This window comes from Brassica napus, chromosome C7, assembly GCF_020379485.1.
Source record: "Brassica napus cultivar Da-Ae chromosome C7, Da-Ae, whole genome shotgun sequence".
In the NCBI taxonomy this organism is placed as follows: domain Eukaryota; kingdom Viridiplantae; phylum Streptophyta; class Magnoliopsida; order Brassicales; family Brassicaceae; genus Brassica; species Brassica napus.
Genome location: NC_063450.1, coordinates 14,186,640 through 14,203,191, shown reverse-complemented (window position 1 = coordinate 14,203,191; position 16,552 = coordinate 14,186,640). Strand labels below are relative to the sequence as shown.

General features: G+C 33.4%; 2 protein-coding genes across 3 annotated transcripts; one reads left to right on the top strand and one right to left on the bottom strand.

Moving 5' to 3' along the window:
- Window positions 1–11,995: 11,995 nt before the first annotated feature.
- Window positions 11,996–14,033, top strand: LOC106410951 (protein-tyrosine-phosphatase IBR5). Its single transcript, XM_013851586.3, has 5 exons — window positions 11,996–12,529; window positions 13,015–13,114; window positions 13,209–13,266; window positions 13,415–13,521; window positions 13,616–14,033. The coding sequence occupies exons 1-5, from the start codon at window positions 12,287–12,289 to the stop codon at window positions 13,885–13,887; spliced, it is 780 nt and encodes a 259-aa protein (XP_013707040.1). The 5' UTR covers window positions 11,996–12,286; the 3' UTR covers window positions 13,888–14,033.
- Window positions 13,915–16,351, bottom strand: LOC106410948 (probable lipid-A-disaccharide synthase, mitochondrial). Of its 2 annotated transcripts, none has more exons than XM_013851584.3 (8): window positions 15,977–16,351; window positions 15,790–15,887; window positions 15,592–15,717; window positions 15,187–15,401; window positions 15,046–15,109; window positions 14,729–14,967; window positions 14,425–14,651; window positions 13,915–14,341 (listed from the first exon to the last, which is right to left on the bottom strand). In XM_013851584.3, exons 1-8 carry the CDS (start codon window positions 16,198–16,200, stop codon window positions 14,155–14,157), a joined length of 1,380 nt encoding a protein of 459 aa, XP_013707038.1. In that variant the 5' UTR covers window positions 16,201–16,351; the 3' UTR covers window positions 13,915–14,154. The 2 variants fall into 2 exon arrangements, with proteins under 2 accessions (XP_013707038.1, XP_013707039.1); XM_013851585.3 differs by having other exon boundaries at window positions 15,592–15,697; window positions 15,788–15,887; window positions 15,977–16,348.
- Between the last annotated feature and the right edge of the window lie 201 nt (window positions 16,352–16,552).

Below are 16,552 nucleotides of genomic sequence, written 5' to 3'. Positions count from 1 at the left end.
AGACGAGGAGCTGTTCAACATGCAAAGACGCGATGAAACAGATCAGATTCGAGCAGAAGCTGCTTGGGAAAGAACTTGTTTCAGCCATCCGATCGATAGGGCAATCCGCCCATCGATCGACACTCATCACCAACAATCGATCGACAACAAAAATGCAACATCGATCGACAACCGTCCAATACCGAAAACCACTGTAAGCGAAAAAGATAAATTCGATAACCAATATCTAACTCTAGACGAATTTGGTATTTTTAGGGACCCTGATGGCTACGCAAAAGCAATAGACGGCCGCACATTACACGTATCTCGAGAAGATATCGCAGATATCCTTCAGACAGCCAATGGAGCATACAATCTGTTCATGCATCAACGCAACAATCCAGAACAAAATGCTACAAAGGAATTCTAAGACACAGCTGGTGGCATAGACAACGGCTTCATACAAAGATCTTGCTATCTAACTCAAACATCGATCGACGTTGTCGTCCCAACATCGGTCGACAGACATCCAAAATTCGGTAGAAGAGCTTATGATCTCTATGGTAACAGGAAATTCTAATGGGAAGAGAAAGATGAGTATGAAGTCTACAGAGATGATCGGAGACACGCCAGAGATCTAGATGGACGCACCATTCCTGTTCACAACAAGGATATTAGAAGACTCCTAGAAAGAGCTTCAAGAGATGAGCCAGCCTACATCTGTCTTCCTGAACATGCTAGCTCATTCACACAGATAAAGTTGGTACGAGAGATCTATACCAAGGACGAGATCAATGAGATGTTCTATGGAGTCTGTGGTGAACAAGAGAAGAACAAAGAAGCTTTCCAGGTGAAGCTTGATGGTGTCTACTATCCATTGAATGATAGTATCAGTTGGCTAACTACTTGCATGGACGAGATGAAGCAAGACATAGCCAAAATTCAGCACGCGACCGACGTTGCTCGACCACCATCGATCGACAGCAGACAACCTCCATCGATCGAAAAGCAACATCGCACATCGATCGACAACCCCATGCCCGCATCGATCGACGATAGTCCACCATGCCCACATATGATGAAGTCTCAACAAGACTTTCACACCAGGGAAGATATAGATCAGTTGGTAGAAGGGATCTATAGAGCTCTGGAAACTACAGAAGAGAGGCTCGATGGGAGATGTGATGACATCTATTTCCCAATGGATCTTAGCATTAGTGCTTTGACTTCCAAGATTGAAGTTATACAAGGGAAATTGGTGGAGATTCAGAGTTACATTGCCCATCGAATAGAAGCATCGTTATCGATCGACAGACGCAACAACATATCGACCAACATTCACCATCGAACATCGGTCAACGACGCTACAAACCGAGGTCGGCTAGTACCAGAGATGACATCAGACATGTCCAACAAACATTACCATGGAGGGAGATCTCAGGTGACACTTACACCACACTTAGGAGACATCAGTTCAACCTGGAGAGTCTTGAAGAAAGATTGCAGAGGATGGAAAACACAACTGCAAAAATGAAAGAAAAATGGCGTAGAGGGGATGAAGCTATAAGAGACTTCACTGGTACATGGTTCAACAAGCGCAAAGAAGAGATGGATACTTGTTTTCCAACAAGTCCCAGTTCTCAACACTACTAGCCAAATCACCTCCAAAGTCAAGTTAAATGACTATAACAAAGCGCTGAGTGGGAGGCAACCCACTATTAGGTAATATTCATTAAGTTTTTATTAATATACTATTTATGTTGGTTTTTAATTATTGCAGGTCATAAAAAAAAAGGGACCGAGTAGACGATTGCCATCAGTATCGACCGACGCGAAACTGTCGACATCAATCGACATGGCCTTATCTGCGTCGACCGACATCAACATCCTTACATGTCGACATTCATTTTGGTCTGGTATATTGTTCTTACTTGTTACATAGAGTCCTTATGAATTATTTCTCACCATAACTCCGACTGAGTTTACACTGGGGACAGTGTAATTTAAGTGTGGGGGAAGGTTTACTGATATTTATTTACTTATTAGTCTTATTAAAATTTTTTTCAAAATTAAGTTATTATTGAGTTAAGAAAGGGATTATGAACTTTTAGATTTTGCTAGATATCTAACCACTCTTTAGCACCATTCTAGACTTACTGATTGCAGATAGTACTAAAGATACTAAAGTGGATCAACCTGTGAACAATCCACTCTTGCTGAGATTGTTTTGAAGGAACCAAAGCTGACCTCCAACACTAAACTTGACACAACTGCTTGTCTTGGGGCTTGGTATACATGAGATCGGATTCTTCAAACAAGTCTGGAAGGTAAAGCCTTGTGTATATAGATTTATCACACTTTCTCTCTCTATTTTTGAATTAAAGAAGAATATATATATATATATATTTAATTATTATTAGAATATATATATATAGAGAGATTTATTAGGAAGGAATTCTATAGGTAAAAGATTAGAACATGACTTGGTAGCTACAACCATTAAGGTTTGCTTCACAAATAATCCTAGGATATAGGTCAAAAAGAAGTGAACAGGACTTGGTGGCAACCACCATTAAGGCTTGACTCGTGGAAGCATGTCCAATCTTGGTCAATGATCTTGCATATAAGCAGACTTTGACCAAGAGAGAAAATTAGTAGAGAGAGAGGATATGAACTAATGTTTACCTGCAGGTCCAGATACTTGTTTGAAAATCCTTGCATCCTGTGATCGATACTCCCAAGATAAAGTCTGCACTTTTATTTATAAGAAATGAGGTTGGTAGAGGGGAATGACAGACAAGATTTGCTAAGTTATTGGCAAGATGAATTTGGTTGCTAAGCTAGGATATGGTTAAGCTAGGATATGGTATAATGTGCTTTTGTGATTAGGACTTCTTAGATGTGGATTGCAATATTGTAGAGGTGATGATTCTAAGTTTTAAATCATGTGAGTCCCTGCTGTTTTAAACCTCTTTCAGAGAGACTGTCTGTTTGTTTTGCTTGAAGACAAGTAAAAGGGTAAGTCAGGGGGAGTTGATAGACTATGGATTTGACCCATTTTCATCCATAGTTTATAGGTATTTTTACTAATAATTATTATATTATAGAGTCTATTTATTATATTTATAAGATCAGGAGTGTTTTGGATATAAGTGATTATTTTGGAGCATTTTAGAGATATTTGGAGCAAGCACCCGAGATGACCATCGAGCCTGACCATCGGTCGATATTGGAAATGAATAATCAATCGATACTCACATCTGTGTATCGATCGACAGCGAAGCGCGCAGAAAGTCCGTTTGGTCACGGCGGACTTGAAACCCAAGTCTTCACCATTTTACAAGATTAGCCCTGACGAGTTTTACCCTAATTATATAAGATTTACCGCCATATTAGAGGCAAAGTATGTTTTTCTAGTTTCATTATTTTCACAGCAAAGGTTTTTAGGATTTTGATAGATTGGAGAGAAGATCCAAACTTATAATTTGTGATTGGAACTCCATTAATATCTATTTACTATTCTAATGAACTTTTCATACTTAATTGTTGTTATGAATTGCTTAGCCATGTCTGAGTAGTTCCATTGTTAGATTTTAGGGTTTAAATAGGTTAGGAGGGATTAGCCCCAACTATAGATTGCTGAGTTGTGATAATCATTATTAGGATTGTTCATTAATGCTTGTGTCTAGATTAGCTACCTAGAACTTGCCCTAGGATTGATTGATAAAAGCGAGAGCTTCATTCGAATCCTGAAAACATTCTAATTGAACTATGTTTCTTGCTATGAGCAAGGCGAGAGCTGATCTAGGGAGCTTAGTAAGCTATTATTCAACCCGCACATAAAGCTTGACTGGAGCGCGTCGATCGATATCATACTTGAATAATCGATCGATGGAGCAAAAGGTGTATCAATCGATATCCCTATAGGATTATCGATCGACACTTTCGATTGATCAAAATAATGAGAGTTGAGATCATTAGATCTAGTTAATAGACAAGTCAAAACATGCGAGAGCTGATTGACTCATTGATCAAGTAGTTGAGCTTTACATTATCATGCATGCAACTAATTAGACATCTGTAGGATTATAATCCCAATTTTCTTGAATAAAAATCCTAAGTCTTAACTATTTCCTTTTTAAACACCAAAATCTCAACCAATCATACTGAACAAAAACTTGTTCAATATTAAACTACAATTTACATTTAAATCTCTAAAACCATCTTGCTTAACAAATCATATTAGATTTCTTAGGTTCCCTAGCTCCCTGTGAATTCGATCCCTAAGTACTACAACTCGACCTCTTATTTGAGAGCGTATAAATCACTCTTTAGGGTAATTTGAGTGGTATCATGGGGTTACATGAGGTGGCTGGAAACTGGATCACAGAGGATAACAGTATCGAGAAAGTGGCAGTGAAATATTTTGAAGATCTATTTAGTACCACTTGTCCATCAGAGTTCGATAATTTATTGACTGAGGTTACGCCGAGTATTACATCTCAGATGAATCAAAGACTACTAAGAGCAGCAACAGAGGATGAGTTTGACTTGCTTTGTTCATGATGCATCCAGAGAAGGCTCCAGGACCGGATGGAATGACATCTCTTTTTTTTAACACTCCTGGCATATTATTAAGAAATATTTGGTTGAGATGGTTAATAATGTTTTGGTATCAGGCGCTATGGATTCAAGGTTAAACCTTACTAACATCTGTATGATCTCAAAGACGGAAAGGCCTGCAAGGATGGCGGAACTAAGGACAATAAGTCTTTGTAATGTAGGGTATAAGATTATTTCGAAAGTTTTGTATCAGAGATTGAAAACATGCCTTCCCTCCTTTATATCGGAAACTCAATCGGCATTCGTGGCATGAAGGTTGATTTCAGATAATATTCTTATAGCTCAGAAAATGTTCCATGGATTGAGAACTAATAAAGCATGCCAAGGAAAGTATATGGCATACAAAACGGACATGAGTAATGCGTATGACGGAGTGGAATGGGATTTTATCCAGGTTCTTTTACGAAAAATGGATTTTGCTTCACCCAAACTAATGATGGAGTGTATATCGTCGGTTCATTATCGGGTACTACTAAATGGGCAACCACGTGGGCTCATAATCACCCACAGGGGCCAAGGGGACCCCTTATCTCCTTATTTATTCATTATGTGTATTGAGGCTTTAATTGCAAATATCAAAAAGGCTGAGAGAGGGAAACATTTTACGGGAATGAAGGTAGCTAGTGCGTGCCCATCGATATCCCATCTGCTCTTTGCAGATTACAGTCTCTTCTTTTGTATTGCACAAAAGGAAGAGTGTCAAACCATTCTCAGGATTTTAAAGGAATATGAGGCTGCATCGGGTCAACTTATAAATTTTCAAAAATCTTCGATTCAATTTGGACATAAGATTGAAGAATCTAACCGACAGGAGATGCGAGATATCTTGGGCATACAAAATCTAGGGGGAATGGGATCTTACCTGGGATTGCAAGAAAATTTTGGAGGCTCCAAGATACAAGTGTTTAGTTTTATGCAGGATCGTTTAAATAATAGAGTAAATGGGTGGACTTTCAGGTTTTTCACTAAAGGAGGAAAGACAGTGATTATTAAATCAGTAGTTACGGCCTTACCAAATCACGTGATGTCTTGTTATCGCTTACCAAAGGCCACTGCAAAGAAACTAACGAGTGCGGTAGCACAATTCTGGTGGAGTCCAGGAGGGAAGTATAAGAGGGATGCACTGGAAATCATGGGAAAAATTATGTACAAGCAAGGACGAAGGAGGTTTGGGTTTTAAAGACATTACTGATTTTAATACGGCGATGCTTGGTAAGCAGTTATGGCGTCTGATACAGAAGCCAAATACTTTATTTTCTAGATTTTCTAAAGGTCGGTACTACAAAAATTTCTCATCCCTGGAACCGATTAGATCATATTCTCCGTCATATGGCTGGCAGAGTATTATTTCAGCTCGATATCAGGTTAGCAAAGGACTTATATATTGTAAATGAAAGTGAGATATATAAATTGGTTTACATATATAAGATTATACATTTAAATTTGAACGATATTTCCTTGTATATCATTAACAATTTTTATCATAAATATGGCACACTAGGATGAAAAACGACCAAAATCTAATCTATTAAAAGAGAAGAACAAATTAAGATTAACCCTTAAATTTGCACAATATTTACAACCTAATGCTATTGAAATAATTAAATAAACCTATTTTTAAGTAATCTTTGTCTTTTTCAAAATTAATAAAAAATTTCCTAAATTAAATTCACAATCAATTCATATAAATCTCTTAACATATCTATTTCATATTAATACTATAAACATTAATGAAATCAATAATATACACAAAATATTTATGTAACAATATAAGTTACATTTTGTCTCATTCTCCCACACAATTCACGTTCCTATTCATTTTTTTTTGAACAAATTTTTATTTTTACCAATACAAATATATTACATGCACCATTATAATTATTTACCAACTTACCATTTATATAAAATAATTTATTAAACATTATCGTAATGTCTAAAATTGGTGGTAATACAATTGACGGTTTACAAGACAAAATAAAATTAAAAAATATAAACTATAAATTATTATGCTTATAAATGTTATTAAATAATTATTTAACACATGTAAATTTTTAAAATATATACTATCACTTAGACAAAATAATATATTTACAAAAATAAAAACAAACATCCGCAAAGTCATGGTTTAAATGTACACAGACTTAAGCCTATTTATAATTTCTTATCAGTTACATCGAATTTATATTTTCATTTTATTTTCTTACAAATTTAAATCTTAATTTGTATATGTTCCAAATTTGATAGAAGGTTAACAATCATTTTATTTTCTTACAAATATTATAGTTAATGTATCAGTTATAAATAGCATTCTAATTCATAATTGCCTATTTTCGTACTTTTTATTTAAAAAATTTGTTCGCTATATATCTTAGACATGGATCTAATTATATAAATGTTATATTTTTTTTATACAATACCCAATATCGGTGATACATTTTACTCTAAAATTCAAAAATATAAAATTAAATACAAATATAACATTTACATTTACATTTACAAATATGACTACATTTACAAATATATCATTAAATACAAACACAAATTAAATATTCGCACGGTCGCGTGGATCAAAGTCTAGTATTCCATTAAAATCGTAAAAGACACTTATATATTTAGGGTTAGCAAATTTAGATTTGATGGGTGGGGTCTTGAATTTTTTAAAAGTAAAAATTAATATTTCAAATTAAAAAAAAAAATAGTTTGAAAAAAATGGATTTCAAAATAAAATTTTGAAAAATTGTAAAAAAAATCGAAAAATTTTGAATTGAAAAAGAGAAGTTTTTTCTGAATTTTTTTTTAAAAAATATTTAATTAAATATTTGTTGAGAAATACTCTTATATAGCCCTAAAATATTTTTGTCACAATATAGTCCTCTATGTTCAAAATGACCATAATATTTCATTAAAAAGATAAGTATATATTTATTTCTCTAGGGTTAACTAATCTAGATCTTAGGGTTTAGAGTTAAGGAGTGAGTTTAAAATTAAAAAAAATAAATAAATATTAAAAGTTTAAAAGTAAAAATTGAAAATAGATTCAAAAAAAAATTTCAAATTTAAAAAAGAAAATTTGATGCTGAGTCACCCGTTTAGTTTACAGAGTCAATATGAATCTGTTAATGTTAATGACAAAAAAATATTAAATGTTCTTTTCACTATCACATGAATCTCCTTTAGTTAGGGACTAGGTAATAACTCGCGCCTTGCCGGGAATGTGATTATTAGTTTCGTTATTTTTAATAAGGAGACATTAATCTGTTTAATCTGGATATCGGTTCGGTTTTAGGTTGTTTTTTGGTATTTAATCACCTAAAATATAACTAGCATTTTAAATCAGTATTTATTTGGTTTATTCTGTTAAAATGTTTGATGTTTTTGGTTTTTTTTTTCCTGTGATAATCAAAAATTACTATTATTTGTTTGTTTTCATGTTATGAATCTTAGATAGTCCTGATGTCGAAGCAATAGTTTAATATTATAGTTTCTAAACAGACAATAGTTAAAAAAAGAAAAGAAAATTATTAAGACAAATCACTTTACTACAATTTGGTCGATAGTGAAAGAAGCATTAAGAAAAATAATATTTCAACTTCCAAAAAAAATTAGATATTTCAGTTGTGGTAAATACTTAGTTATAAGGTACTCAAATGTGCATGTGTATGTGTATGTAAAAGTATATAAAGATGGTTGATAAATATATAAATATATTGTTAATTAATATTAAATGACATTTTTTTCAAATAATACATGAAAAATAAAATTCTTAAAATGAAATTATTTTAAAAAAAAATATTTTCAAATTTATATAAACTATAATATATAACTTATATATAATTCTTTAAATATATGTATATATATATGCATATAACGGATCAAATTGGATATCCGTTCCTATAAATATTGATATTTGTGATTTGCTTTTTTTTTAACGGATATTGCATTTTAGTATTTGATTTGCTTTGTGGAGTAATGAATATCCAGATTTTTCGGTTTGAATCAAAACGAATAACGAATCGAATAAAAATTTATGAATAATTTGTCCAGCTCTATTCGTATATAGTAAAAATAACGTAAAGAAGAACCATTCATATGAGTTTTATATTAAAAAAACGTAAAATACATAGTATAGACATATTTATGTAGAGTTTGGCTGAGAAAGTCTCTACATGTGACATGTATTCATTTTTGTGTGAACACATTTATTGCAATTTTTCTACACGTGACATGTGTCCACTTTAGTGTGAACGTATTTATTACAATGGTTCTCCTTTAATATATAAGGGATAATTTTCATTCCCTAGCGATTTGTTAGGATGACATCGTATTCAAAAATTGATTGTAAACACTTAAATATAAGTGTTAAAATGATGAAAACTAATTTTAAAATTGCTATTAACACATCAACACCCACTTATATATTGTAAATGAAATTAAGATATATAAATTGGTTTACCTAAGATTATACATTTAAATTTTAATGATATTTCGTTGGATACCATTAACAATTTTTATCATAAATATGGCACACACTACGATAAAAATGACCAAAATATTCCTTTAAAAACGTAAAAAAACATTTATATCTTTAGGTTAGCTAATCTAGACTTACGATTTAGATTTGATGGGTGGGGTTTTGGATTTTAAGAAAGTAAAAATTAATATTTCAAATTTAAAAAAAAATAAATAGTTTAAAAAAATGGAAAAAATTGTAAAAAAATCGAAAAAGTTTGAATTGAAAAAGAGAAGTTTTTTCTGATTTAAAAAAAAAATTATTTATTTAAATATTTGTTGAGAAATACTCTTAGATAGCCTTAAAAAAGTTGTCACAATATAGTCCCTTATGTTCAAAATGACCAAAATGTTTAATTAAAAATATAAATATACATTTATTTCTCTAGGGTTAACTAATCTAAACCTTAGGGTTTAGAGTTAAGGGGTGAGTTTAAAACTAAAATTTATAAAATATTAAAAGTTTAAAAATAAAAATTTGAAAATAGATTCAAAAGCATTTTCGAATTTCATAGAGAAAATTTGAATTTTTTCTTTGAAAATCACAATTTCAAAATTGTTTTTTTTTAAGTTTGAATTTGAAAACAAATAATTCGATACTATAATTTTTTTATTATGTTAGTTCGTTAATTATATTTATTTATCTAGGGTATAAGAGTATTTTGCCTCTTTAATAAAACTTATTTTGGTTATTTTTGGAGAGTTCTTTTTGTGACAAAAACTTAAAAATAGTCTATTTGAGAAAATTACTCATATTTATTTATATTTATATATTTATAAAGTAAAGACATAATGGTACATTTGGTCAAAACCCTATTTTAGGAGGATGTATTCAATCTAAAGTTTAAGGTGATTTGATTTTTAAAGAGGTTTTAGATGATTTTAATAAATTACAAATATTAAAGTGATTTTTGTTAAAGTACTCTAGAATATCACCTAAAATCGTGAGATTTTAGGGGGATGTATTCAATTGAGAGTTTTAGGTGATTTGTGTCAAAATGACAAATACACTGTTTTTGAAACATGAATTTTAAAAACTCATTTAAAATCCAGTGTTATTGAACTTGACATTTTATAAAGTACTCTGAAATCTACTGTTATTGAAAATATTTTAAGTTGTGGAGTTTTAAAGTTTTCAAGTGATTTTAGAGTGTTTTGGTGGAGTTTCTTAGTTAAAATAATTAAAATTCAAATCTCATGGTTTTAGATGATATTCTCGAATGGTTTAACAAAAAATATTTTATTTTCTGCAATTCTTTGAAATCATCTAAAACCTCATTAAAAATCAAATCACCTCAAAATTTAGATTGAATACACCCCCTTTAGTTTTAATATTTTTAACTAAGAAACTCCTCCCAAACACTCTAAAATCATTTGAAAACTTTAAAACTCAACCACTTAAAATATTTTCAATAATTGTGGATTTCAATAGATTTCAGAGTATTTTATGGAATGTCAAGTTCAATAACAGTAGATTTTAAATGAGTTTTTAAAATTCTTGTTTGAATAAAGTGGATTTGTAATTTTTATACAAATCACCTAAAACTCTTATTTCAATACACCCTATAATCTTTTGATAGATTTACCCTAAATTTTAATAGTAAAAATAAAAATAATTTTACATGTATCAAAATTTAATATTAATTAATCAATCAATCAATCAAAAGATATCATAGTTATGTTATTTTAGTAAATTTAAGATATACAAATTTGTAAATAAAATTTATGCTGAGATTTTTCAGAAGTATATTGTTTTTATTAATTAAATTGAAATATTTTATCTCACTAGTTTATATATATATGCAAGATTGTACCTATTTTCAGCAGATAAAAATAAGGAAAAAGTTACTAAGCAAAGGAAAAAAACTTTGCAAATTTATGAAAAAGGTAAATCTGCAATAAATGTAGATATAGCAAATATCTACTAGACAAGTATTAGGAGATTGACACAAATCTGACTCCACGGGGTGGTATTGAATTCAAGAATTTGAAAGAATTCGCATGTAATAACTTTTCCAGTATTTTAAATGATTTTATGAGATTTTAATGCAATTGTCTAATTCTTATGTTTACCTTTTGCCATAGAATTTAAGTGAATGTAAATTAATTTGATGGAATTAAAATGGTAATACTAACGCTATGAATGATAACGAAAAAATACACAACTAGTAGTTAACTCTTAGATATTTTTTTACCAAAATAAAACACTTGGGAAAATTTTACTTTTTGTAGATATATTTTTTTTACTAAAGGAATTTTTTTGGGTGAACTAGCCATGGGCATTCGGGTTGAGTGAAACTGATGACATTTTATTTTATATCAAAGTGTTGAAACTTGTTTTTTCGGATATTCGGGTACCGTTCGGTTCTCGGTTCGGTTTCGTTTCCGATTTGGTTATTCAGATATAGAAATATAGAAACCATTCAGGTATTTTAGGCGGTCCGGTTTTGGTTTCGAATAATTTGGTTTGGTTATAGTTCAGTTTTTCGGTTCCGATTTTGGAAGAGGAGAGACATGGAATTGGGCTGGTGTAGGTGATATATCTTCTAAAGACGTAGTGGGTTACCGTGGGACAAGTTGGCTCTAAAAATAACAAATCCCTTCATAAAAGTAAGGAATTGATCATTTGCATTTTACGTTACATTTTTTATTAAATTCCTTTCAAATAACATTCCTATTAAATCTAGCAAATATTGAATAACACTGGAATTTAAATGAATTGGTAAAATACGCAATTGAATAACACAAGAATTTAAAAGAATTGATAAAATACACAATTGAATATAAGTAGAATTTAATGGAAACTATAATTTCTTCGAATTCTATCAGATTTCTAAATCCAATACCCCACCCACGTGTTAGGTCTCTATCCAAACTGTTTCTAGGCGAGTCAGAGAAGAAGAAGCAAGAGAAGAGGACAAGTCGTATGATTTGTTTTATTCTCTCCTCTGGCGGAAACCCAAAACTCCTTCAAGTCTCCCTCCCTCTCTTCTCCTTCCCGATTATTTCGTTTATGCAAAAAGATTCAATCTTTTCATCTTTCTATTAGCCCTAGATCCTTAACTGAACGCCCTATTCGATTCCTTTGCCTCTGGTTCGTGATATGACCTGATCTTGGGTTTCTTGATCAGTAAATCTAACCTTAACCAGTATCTTCCCTCCCCCAAATTGAATTATGAGGAAGAGAGAGCGAGAGAACCCTTGTTCGCTTTGTGGGCACTATCACAAGTACGAGGAAGGAGAAGTCTGCGGAATCTGTGGCCATCGTAAGCCTGATTCCTCCGATGTCGCGGCTCCGCAAGTCCAGTTGAGCGCTTTTCCGACGGAGATCTTGCCGGAGTTTCTCTACCTCGGAAGCTACGACAACGCCTCTCGTTCTGAGGTTCTCAAGACTCAGGGAATTTCTCGCGTTCTTAATGTCAGTTTCTTTGTCATGAATCTGTTGAATTAGCTCAAGGATTGTGTATTTAGTTTATCCTCAATTTAAATCATTGATTTGGTTTAGTCTTAACCGAGTCATCGAATTTGTGAATTTAGCTTGTGTGATCGATTTAATCTCAGTCTAATCATTGGATTGGTTTGTTGTTACCCGGATCATTGAATATCCTTGCTGGTTTTGTTATGAATCTGTAAGAGCTTTAAGCTTAATTAGGTTAAAGTTTGTGAATTAGCTGTGTATAATTGGTTTAATCTCAATCTAATCATTGAATTGGTTAGACTTAACCAAGTTATTAAATTGGTTTGCTGAAAGAAACATAAGAGAGTCTAGATGAATCTTCGGTTATCTTGCTTGTCAGTTATCATGTACCCGCTACTTTTTTTCCCCATATACTTGCTATATTACTACTTGAGTGTTTTATAAAGTATCGAACATTAACATTAATCCTGCTTTTGTTCGAACAGACGGTTCCTATGTGCCAGAATCTCTACAGGAACTCATTCACTTACCATTGCCTCTCTGATGAGAAAGTCTTACAGTTCGATGATGCTATCCAGTTCCTAGGTTTTATTCATATATATATATATATATATATTTCTAGCTCCAAAGCATTGATCTTTGTTTAATTATTTGTATTCTGTTTGATTTTACTCTGTAGACCAATGTGAGAAGGACAAGGCACGTGTTCTTGTGCACTGCATGTCAGGAAAAAGCAGGTGAGTATCATTTATCATTCAACTCCAACTATAAGTCTTACTTAGTTGCTTAACTTACTATGTCTCATAAAGTGTTTTCTTCTCTGCTATTACAGATTTAAAACTGATTTTTTTTGTCATGATGTGTGTTTTTTTTCACTTTTAACAGATCACCAGCGGTTGTTGTAGCGTACTTGATGAAACGTAAAGGGTGGAGACTCGCTGAGAGTCATCAGTGGGTTAGGCAACGGAGACCCACAATTGACATAACTCCAGGCAACTACTAACTCACACTTTTAGATTTTAACTTGATTGTTCTCGAAACTGCTCTGTTTATTTACACTCTTTATTTTGTTCTTTTTTCCCACAGAGTTCTACCAACAACTGGAGGCGTTTGAGCGGACTATACTTGGATCAAGAGAAGGGATGATGGCGGCGATGAACATCAACGATCCTCCAACATTTGGGTTTGGTTTCCCTAAGGTTAATAATAATAGTCAAGCGCAAGTCCCTGTGTTCAACAATACTTCTGCTGCTTCTATATTTTCGTCCCCTGCTTCAAGTATTCCTCAAGGATTCACTTTTGGAGCAGCTCCACCAAAGCCAACAACAGGCGATGATACTATCATGGGTGGCTCTTAATACCAAAATATCTCTCTTGCAAGAATATTCCAACCAAAAAAACATTCTGTTTCCTTTTTTTAATTGTACATGGATATTGTTGCATGCTTGCGAGAGTTTGGGGTTTGAGAGATTACATAAGATGAATCTTTGTTGTTTTGCATCTATCTCTCTTTGCCTCTTTGATAATTGAAAAAAAGAATGCAGATTGGAGTGGAGGTTATAGAAACAAAATCCGTTATATAACAACAGTGAAGGATGGCATACTTGCAAGCAAGAAACATTCATCTATCGCTTGGCATAACTGAGAATAGTCGAAGCTGCTAGATTGCTTGGTGTATATCGATGAGAATCTAAATCACTGTAATGAACCAATTTGCTGCTCATTCCGCTTTCTAATGGATGCAAGAGCCGTGCCAACTTTTCAGCAGCAACAATTTGTTTTTCTCTCATCTCTTCATCCAATAGCAGTCTCCTACAATCTCAGATCATCATGATGATGCTCATTTCTCAAATATACAGTCAAATTGGGCAGAAATAAAGAAAAAGAAATATTACTCGAGTATCAAGGCGAGATTAGAAGGGTTGCAAGCTCGAAACAAAGCTTCAGGAATGATTGGGGAGTCAAGCAAAATGTTTGGGAGAGAAATGCAAGGAATCTTGGCTTTGTAACGAATGAACAGCTCTGTTAAAAAATGTGCTCGGTAAGCTACAAGGGAAGGTAGACGAGCAAGCTGCAACTCAACAGCAACTGTTCCTGAAGTGCATAACGCAGCTTGACTCACCTGTTATTATGGAACACCACCAATGAGACGAGCAAGACAGAAGAGACACCAAGCTACCCCGAGAGAGAGAGACTTACACCAAAGGCATCATATTTAAGTTGATTGGATCCACTAGGGACTAGTATTGCTGGAACTGGCCACCGATGGAGAGATTTACCAATGTAGTGATCAACTTGACAGTTGGATGCAACGTGGATGAGCGTTAATAGGTTAGGAAACGGGTCTTGGAGTAGCTTCATTGCTTTGGAAAATATTGGTAGCATTCTTTCAACTTCTTGTAATCTACTCCCAGGTAGAACCGAAATAACCGTGGAGTCTTCTTTCATGAATGCAGCAGGAGAACAATCAGAAAATCAACAAAAATAGATAAAACCAATGTAATCATTCACATTACCAGATGGCAGCGAGTATTTGCTCAAGCCCTCAAGCTTCGATTCCTGAGGTTTGCAGGTTCTCACCTGTATCAACAAAGAACACTAAGGAATCCAAGAGAAGTATCATGGAAACTGAAGAAAAAGTAGAGAGAGATGCGTACAGAAGAATCCTCAAGAAGGGGATGTCCAACAAAGGTTGCTTCCACCCCATGCTCCCTACAAACCCTTTCCTCGTTGGGAAGAATGCAGAAAAGATGATCAACGAACTCAGACAGACCTCCAAGCCTTGATTCTCCTCCTTTCCAGGCCCAGAACGACGGTGCCACATAATGAAAATGCACGGGAGAATTCTCCAGGTGTTGCTGATTATATCTAGCTGCAAAGCCAAAAAAAAACCATTCCTCCATTGTCCTACATGATATCTTAGCTATTAAAAGCCATTTCTAAGGGCATTATCCTAGAGACTAGGGTCAGATTAAGCTTGCCATTGTTAAATAGACCATGTTCAAATAAACCTCATTGATTCTCTCTTACAAGCCTAAAGAAACAAGCTTCTGTTTGTGTACCTCTTAACAGTTTAAGTAGACGGAAAGAGAAGCCCTTTGAATCAACAGTCACAACAACGTGTGGCTTAAACATAGCTGCAGCATCAATCGTCTCCTTCAACTTCACCTGCAATCTCAAGAAGTAAACTAAAGTTGCTTATATCAAAAAAGACATTAAACTCAAAAGGAAAAAAAAAAAAAAAAAAAAAAGACTCACACGGAACTTATAAAGATGGGGCAAAAGCTCCCACAAACCCATTACAGCCAAATCCTCCATGGGAAACAAGGAAGTCAATCCTTGCTTGCACATCATTGATCTTACAGTATAAATACCAATCGAGTTAATTTAATATACGAGAGATTTCAATTTTCCTTCAAACCCAGACACGCTTGCTTGCTTGCTTACCCTCCAACTCCATGGAAACGGAGGGGTAAAGGAGAGAGCTTTTTGAGGGAGCACATAAGACGAGAGCCGATGTTGTCGCCGGAGACTTCGCCAGCTACGATGAAAACTCTTAGCTCCCCATCGACTGCCGCCTTTTCGATCACCGATTTCTTCCTAGCTTTGAATGAGGCAAATCTTCGGGTCAAGAGAGGGAAACAGAGTTTGATCTTTGAAACTCGTAACATCCTCCTTTCCAGAAACTACCAACAAGACTTCGACCTCTTTTTATAATTTAAGAACTGTGGCAATTTGGGAAGAACTAATCATCTTTTTTTTTTTTTTTGAACACCTTGTATCTTAATCCGATCACACCCATGGATTTTCTCTGATTCTTCAGTTTATATATTAATATAAACATTTAATTCCAGAGACTTCAATAGAACACCAATTTAAGTTTTTTTTTTTGTCAACTTAAACTGATTCATACTAATTATATTAACTACACCGGGAGCTCCGCATCCTTGTAAACACGAAAAACGGTTGCATCTTTACACTTCGTGCTACACAATCCGCCTTAGAACTATGCGTTCGTGATAC

Coding starts and splice junctions, on each gene's coding strand:
- LOC106410951 (XM_013851586.3), top strand. CDS start 12,287: ATGAGGAAGAGAGAGCGAGAGAACCCTTGTTCGCTTTGTGGGCACTAT. Junction 12,530..13,014: donor GAATTTCTCGCGTTCTTAAT/GTCAGTTTCTTT, acceptor TTGTTCGAACAG/ACGGTTCCTATGTGCCAGAA. Junction 13,115..13,208: donor TGATGCTATCCAGTTCCTAG/GTTTTATTCATA, acceptor TTTACTCTGTAG/ACCAATGTGAGAAGGACAAG.
- LOC106410948 (XM_013851584.3), bottom strand. CDS start 16,200: ATGTTACGAGTTTCAAAGATCAAACTCTGTTTCCCTCTCTTGACCCGA. Junction 15,888..15,976: donor CGTTTCCATGGAGTTGGAGG/GTAAGCAAGCAA, acceptor TTATACTGTAAG/ATCAATGATGTGCAAGCAAG. Junction 15,110..15,186: donor CCCTTCTTGAGGATTCTTCT/GTACGCATCTCT, acceptor TTGTTGATACAG/GTGAGAACCTGCAAACCTCA.